Source organism: Cervus canadensis, chromosome 5 (assembly GCF_019320065.1).
Source record: "Cervus canadensis isolate Bull #8, Minnesota chromosome 5, ASM1932006v1, whole genome shotgun sequence".
Classification (NCBI taxonomy): domain Eukaryota; kingdom Metazoa; phylum Chordata; class Mammalia; order Artiodactyla; family Cervidae; genus Cervus; species Cervus canadensis.
The window spans coordinates 68,770,995-68,778,025 of record NC_057390.1 but is presented as its reverse complement, the minus strand read 5'-3'; the positions used below and the strand labels follow the sequence as shown (position 1 = coordinate 68,778,025).

The 7,031-nt window shown below is 53.1% G+C and overlaps 1 protein-coding gene across 1 annotated transcript; it reads left to right on the top strand.

The window, feature by feature from the left end:
* Positions 1–2,588: 2,588 nt before the first annotated feature.
* TCF23 (transcription factor 23) lies at positions 2,589–6,794 on the top strand. Its single transcript, XM_043470490.1, has 3 exons — positions 2,589–2,975; positions 3,674–3,916; positions 5,787–6,794. The coding sequence occupies exons 1-3, from the start codon at positions 2,754–2,756 to the stop codon at positions 5,964–5,966; spliced, it is 645 nt and encodes a 214-aa protein (XP_043326425.1). The 5' UTR covers positions 2,589–2,753; the 3' UTR covers positions 5,967–6,794.
* Positions 6,795–7,031: the final 237 nt, after the last annotated feature.

The following is a 7,031-nucleotide window of genomic DNA, read 5'->3' as shown; positions in this document are numbered from 1 at the left end:
CTGTGCCCTGTAGATGAGTCTCAGCCCTCATGCCTTCAAGACAAGCTTGCAGAGGCCCAGTCTGCCTGCTCTGCAGCCTGATAGGAAACTTATGCAAGATACTGGAGCAATAGAAACATCCCCTGGATTTTGACCTGGGAAACACCACCCCTGTACATCAGGCTTACCCTGTCTTGGTTCACCTTCTGGGACTTTGTGGACACTGTTTTTCATTGTGTAAGTTTTCCTTTCCTTTCTAGCATCTCTGCTGAGGATGCAAATCTGAGAAGTGAAAGTCTTGAGGTGAGTTGAAAGTCTTGAGTCCTGAGATGAAAGTCTGAGAAGTCCCAGGTTAAACTGGCCATGACTTGGCAGTCCTGAGGACTGAGCATATGGGTAGAAGAGCTCCTTGAGAGTGTAGGAATGCACTTGGGCACAAGGAGATCTCTTTCCATGTGGCTGCAGGTATAGTTTTAATTTTTTTCTTCCTTCCTATCTGTGTCCTGACTCAGAAAAGTTGGAGCCAGAGCTCCCTCCTTCTCCTTCCCTGATAGGTTAAGTTCCTCCGGAAGGAGAGAGATCATACCATTTACCATCTGCCAAGGGCTTTCATGAGTTCCCTTAGAAGTCTGGCTTTGACATTGACCTGATTACATTTCAGATGGGCTCTGGATGGAAGCTTGGGAGAGGCCTGCCTTAGTCACACCCAAATGCCTTCTGAGAAAGACAGTATTGAACTGAAAGTCTGAAAATACTTGCTACTCATTCTATGGGCCACTCCTCATCTCACGGATGGTTAGATTTGGAATGCCCAATTTATCTGTTTATGGCAGTGGAATTCTCTGTAGGCAACTTTTCAAAACAGGGCTGAGGGTCTTGAGATGAGCGTCTCACTGATTCTTAGCTCATCACTTGAAGGTTGGCATCTGATAACTTTGGAGTAACTACACGTATAACACAAGACAGTTCTGTTATGTCTGAAAAGTATGCAGTTATTGCTTTTTCCATCCATATGCCATTCTTCTGTCCTGAGGGTACAGTGAACAGGTCTTTCAAGATTGGTATGACCTTTGACCCCAAAGAGGATTGCCACAGTAGTTTCTGATGACCCTTAGTTTCAATAACAGAGAGGTTCTTGTATAAGGCAAGGTTCTTATGCCCCTGAGAATGTGTATATCTCTCAGGTAAAGCACAGAAATGTTTCATATCAGTCTCATCTTGCGAGCCCTGAACAGGATGGTCAGCCTGTTGGAGTTGTTGGAACTTTAGGTTTTTCCCATTTTCTAAGCCAGGTGTTGCTCTTAGACAGTCAAACTGCCTAGTTGGGATGTTATTGTACATAGTGATCTACAACTGGGTTTCGACACTTCACTGTGTATTGTGGAGAGTTTTTTCAGGTCACTATACACAGGTTTGCTTCTTATTACTGCATATCATTCCACACTATGAATATACCTAAATCAATGTCATCACTTCTTTACTGATGGACATTCAAGTCAGTATTACTTCGCCTTTGTTTTCCTTTCTCTGGTTGGCTGAATGTCTGTCTCCCAGTACATCCTCCTTTGTTTCTCTGATCTCTCTGTACTTTCCCATTACTTATTCTGTCTCTGCTGGCGTTTAAGATTGGGGGATATGGGACTTGCAGTGATTCTGCTGCAGGGAGGGGTGGTAACTCAAGGTCAGGGGTGACTCTGGCAGGCTGGCTATTCCTTCAGCCTGTCCCCTCCTAACCAGCTGTATGGAGGATTTGAGGCAGCTCAGCAAACAACCTGATCCTTGCCTTCAAAGACCTCGAGTCTCACAGGGAAACAGACATGTGAGTGATCCACCCAAGGCAGAGCAGCATAGGGTGAGGGGCAGCATTCCAAGTCCCACTTGACCTCCTGGGCTTTCATCACCTCCATCACTTGCTCAGTGTTTGACATTGTGCAAGGTATTTCACTTCTGAATACCTCTGTGTTCCCTTCTATAAAGTGATGACATAAGAGTCTTTTTTTCTTAAAAGGTTGGTCTAAGAAATAAGATAATATGTGTGAAGTACTTACCACAGTGCTTGGCCTGTACTGATCTAGAACAGTGAACCATTAGGAAGCTAATCAGGGTGTGACTGTGCATAGAATGGGGTACCAATTAAACAGGGAGATGTGGGTTCTGGGTTCGGTGGGGTTATGCCCAAAGAATGGGTAGCTTTTCCCCTGGCAGAGCTGGAGGGAGGTATTCCAGGGGGACAAAGAGGTAAGAGTTACAGTACTGAGTTGGAAAGAGGAGACATGCTTGGGGTAGGGGGAGGAGGACCTGTGGCCAGAAGGTCATGCTCACAGGCAAAGGTGAGGGAAGGTCCTTTCAGGGATGTTCACAACCAGGCTTCTGGCACCGGGAAGGGAGTTCAGGGCCCTTCCATGGACTTGAGCCCCAAAGCTGAAGCAGCAGGTCTATCCCAGGACCAGGGCTCCGGGAAGGGTGCTCCTTTCCCACCGTCCTCCTGCCTTGTTCAGCAGGGGCCTCCTCCCAGGGCTTGGCCACTCCCCGCGTCCAGCACCCCCACCCCTCAGCCGGTTGGGAGGCAGTCAGGAGGCTTTCTGCGGGGGCTGTGCCGGGTGGGCGGTTTTCCCAGAGCAAGGAGCTGAGCAGGAATGAGTTGGCGCCAGCTCCCTCAGATATAGACATTGCTGGCTGGATGACCAGCCTGCCCCGCTAGCGAGAGCCTAAGGGCTCCCTTGGGCACTGCGTCCCGGAGCTGGGGACTGTAGCACCACACCTCAGGGGTGTGCATGGCACAGAGGGAGGCCAGAGGGGCACGGGCCATGCCAGGACTGGGCCAGAGCCCAGCCAAGGCCACGCCGAGGTTGTCAGCAGGCACTGAGAGGAAGAGGAACCGCCTGAGCAGGACAGGGCAGGACCTGTGGGAAGAGTCCAGCTGGAGCAACCAAAGATGGAGCCGAGCTGCCCTGAACCCTCGAGGAGCCAGGGCCAGGAGCCTGGCTCGGGGTCGGGTAAGAAAGTCGGGGCCTGAAGAGGGAGCTGCGGGAGGCAGGCATGGGAGGCGCTGCAGTGTCATCTCTGATGGCAGAGTCTCATTCATGGTTACTGTCCTGGCCAAGAGAGGGGACACTGGTCAACTGCTGCTCCAAGGCTCCACGCTTGGGACAAGTCAGAACTGGCCTTCACCAGAGTGCAGCTCAGAGAGCTGGCCCAGCTGACTTCTCGTGAGGAAACTGAGACCCAGAGGAGTGAGGTGTTGCCCAAGGTCCCAGAGCAGCCATAAGCAGCAGGGCCAGTGGGCTTTGCTGTCCTTTCCTCTTTACAACAGCCGCGTCCTCATCTCAGGACCTGGCTGGGCCAGGGTCAGCCCTACAGAGCAGGGCAGGGCTGTGCGCTCGCTGTGGACCCGGGCCATCCTGATAAGCAGGATTCAGAGTTAGGTGTCGATGGGGCAAGAGCCGAGGGAGGCCCAGCAGAGGATGGGAAAGAGGCCAGGGCTCACAGTTCTGAGCCCAGGTGAGGTCTTCTCTCTGTTTCCTCCGCTGTAAAGTGGGGCCGGGTCGAGAGCAGACAAAGAGGGGATGAGGCCCTTGGGTCTCTGCCGATTGGCTTGCTACTACTCTGGCAGGAGACCTTGCCCTAGGATACACCTAGCACCCAGGGGCGATGGGGGTCTGGTCAGATCCACTCACCGGGGTCCTCTGTGCAGAGCGAGGCCAGTCCTGAGAACGCTGCGCGGGAGCGGAGCCGGGTGAGGACGTTGCGCCAGGCCTTTCTGGCCCTGCAGGCCACCCTGCCGGCCGTGCCGCCTGACACCAAGCTGTCCAAGTTGGACGTGCTGGTGCTGGCCACCAGCTACATAGCCCACCTCACCCGTACGCTTGGACAAGAGATGCCCGGCCCTGCCTGGCCGCCTTTCCTGCGTGGACTCCGCTACTTGCACCCTCTCAAGGTAGGTCACAAGCCCGGGGCCTTGGGGAAGGGGGTTTGGGATGGGGAACCCTGAACTCAGGCCCCATCCGTTGGGCACAGCTGACATTGGGACCAGCTGCTTCCTGCTCTCTCAGAGGGAGAGAAGCTGAGGCAGGCTCTTGGGACTGGGCTGACCCTGTGTTTCTCATGGGATGCAGTGGGGATGATGATTAGAAATGACTCCACGAGAATGTGGTTCCTCCAAGGGGAGGGAAATTCTTAAGAGGCCCCAAGACTCTGAGGCACTTAGTGGTCGAGGAGCGAAGTGGGCAGTTTCCAGGGCTGGGGCCTGGGGAAGAAAACCACACTTTAGGGAGATTCCTAGATTCCAGGGCCTTCATGCCACCATACGGGGCCCTGGTGTCCTCTGGACTTCTGTCTCAGGAGGGGTTGGTCTAAGAAAACATCACTTTGGAAGCCACCCAGCCGGGTAGGGGACCAGCAGAGGCTGGGAAGTCAGGGAGGAGGGCGTACTGCATACAGAACTTATCAGTCTGCCACCTACCTTTCCCAAACTTCTATTTTATTATACGTAAAAAGGAAGATAATGTGAGTCTGACTTCGCTTCCAGGGAATGAAATGAGATCATGAAGGAAAAGTATGATTAATAATAATCATCATTGCAATAACAGTTAACATTGTGATAACATTATGTTAAGTTATTCCAGGAGCTGGACTAAGGGCTTTAGAGCATTTTCATCTTTTAATCCACACAAGAACCAAATGAAGGTGGTTTTTTTTTTTTCCAATTGAGAATTACTTTACAGACAAGGAAAACAAAGCTTAGGGAGGTTAAGTGTCTGAATGCTGTTTGAACCCTAGAGTGTCTGACTTTAGACCCCGGGCTCATAGCCATTAGGCAGGCCGCGGGGGTGGAGGTGGGGGGGCGGTGCAGAGTAAGTTGCCGATTGCAGAGTGTAACTGTGATAAAGGGTCATCTTTGCTCTCTGAGGATAGCAACTCTTTTTTTATGGAGGATATTTGTCACCATCTCTCTCCCTTAAACATCATAGGTCTGAAATGTCTTGAGACTTAAGATATTTTTCTTTGATGTAAATACAGCTAAAATGCAAGAATTTGAAACAAAAAGGGGTCACTCAGAAATGCCAGTGGTGGCACCTGGTGCAGAGTCCCTGGGTGGCACAGTCATTCCTTAGCTGTGAGATGGCAGCAAGGGGAGGCAGTTGCATGAAGCGGGTGATAGATAAATATGTTGAAGAATGAATACATGAGAGCCTGGCTAGGGCTAGAACCCTGGCAGCTTGGTGGGGTGGGGTAGCTACCCAGGAGCAGGGGCCCTCAACCACTGGGTTGGGGGGCTGTCAAGAGGAGGGCAGATCTTAGGGCAGAGTCAACCTGGCATTTTCTGGGACTGCCCACATGCCTGCCGCAAGGACGGACGGGCCTGAGAGGCCTGCTGCTTTTAGAGAGAGTGGGCAGCACTGATGTTTGTGGCCACAGGCACTTGGGTGGGTGCTGGGTGAGAGAAGGGGGCAGGACTGTTCAGTGTCAGGAGGAGCCTCTCCCTGCCCCACTTGGCCGCCCTCCCCACCACCCAGCCCCTGGCGGCTGCCCCCTCCTTCCCCACCATGGTGGGGGCAGTTTCCTCTTGTGGCCATTGCTCTCCTCAGACAGGTCCTCCTGTGCCTCTCAGCCAGGCTCAGGTGGTCAGGAGGAGGTGTGAGGCCAGGAGTGGGGGTGAGCCCAGGACCATTGTCACGGTGCAGTCGTGGTGGTGGGAGGGGGTAGTCCCAGGGAGGGAGGCTAGGGAAGGCCAAGTTTTGGGTGCCAAGGGCTACAAGGGGCTTTGCTAATGAGCTTGACTCTCGTGCCCTCCCTGTGTCTTGCAGAAGTGGCCAATGCGATCTCGTCTCTACGCCGGAGGCCTGGGGTGCTCTGGCCTTGATTCCACCACAGCCTCCAACTCGGGCCAAAGAACAAAGGAGGCAGAGGCCGGGCCCCAGGTCCCTGGAGAGGCAGACACCCTTCTTCCCACCAGACCGCTGTCACCAGCACCCGGTGACAAGTGATCGTCACAGTTGCCCCCTTCTCCTGGACTGCGACTCAAGCCTCGGGACCTGGATTCTCTGCCACGCCTCACCTGTCTTCATTCTGCCTCTCACCCATCGGATCTGATTCAGGCTTGGCTCTGGGTCCCTGCAGAGCAGTGGGCACCTCTGTAATGAGAGTACTCAGGAGGACCAGGAGCAGATAGAGCCTCAGCTTGCCACCCACGGGCGATGCCCCAGGGGCTCCCTTGTGGTAGTTACAAGGGGAGTGGGCGAGGAAAGGGTTTGATTGAGTTGGAAGTTGAATTTGTGCACTGTCCCTTGCTTTTCTCCCCTGAGGTTCCCACAAACCCTGGGCGATTGCAAGACCACAGGCATACAGGTAGCAGCTGAGGCGGCCGAGGTAGCAGCCGAGGCTGGCAGAGGCTGCAGGGGCTGATGGGAAGACCAGGGGGCCAGACTGGCTCCTGGCAGCTGTGAGTGTAAACAGAGCTGGGCCGGGGCCATATAGACAGAGGGGACACTGAAGAAGGAAACATGCTTTGCTATTTGCACTGCAAGATGCTCACTAGACGTCAGAGGCAGGGAGGAATTTAGGAGTCTCGTATCTGCATCACGGTCTCTCCAGCTGCCCCTCATCACTACATTTTCTCCCTCTCTGGGCCCTGCAGCCTTCCACTCTTTTCTTGATATGAGTTATATTTACAGGTTAAGCCAGAAAGCTTACATTGCTTACATTCCAGGATGCAGAGACATCTGTACATGGTCCTAGCTGCCTGGTTTGAAATTTCATCCCAACACCTTAAGGCCTTATGTATGAAGACTCAATTACATCCTTGAAGGACCTTAGAAGGAGAATGTGTATCTTTTCCAGGGGATAATGACAATCTGCCATTGTATTAGACACCTAACCTCCAAGACAAACAGGATAGGCCTGGGTTCACTGGGTTCCTTCCATGATTTTGGCTGAAGGCCTCACTGGCTCATGAATTATTTCCACAGTCTGTCTTCGAATGAGCTCTCTTGGGCCAGCTCCTCCCCACAGGCACTGCCCTCTCAGGCTCTCCCCCTGTCCTGCCATGGGGT

Excerpts from the sequence above, each read along its gene's own strand:
- TCF23 (XM_043470490.1), top strand. The coding sequence starts at position 2,754 with ATGGCACAGAGGGAGGCCAGAGGGGCACGGGCCATGCCAGGACTGGGC. Across the intron at positions 2,976-3,673 it reads GGAGCCTGGCTCGGGGTCGG|AGCGAGGCCAGTCCTGAGAA; the intron begins GTAAGAAAGTCG and ends TCCTCTGTGCAG. Across the intron at positions 3,917-5,786 it reads GCTACTTGCACCCTCTCAAG|AAGTGGCCAATGCGATCTCG; the intron begins GTAGGTCACAAG and ends TGTGTCTTGCAG.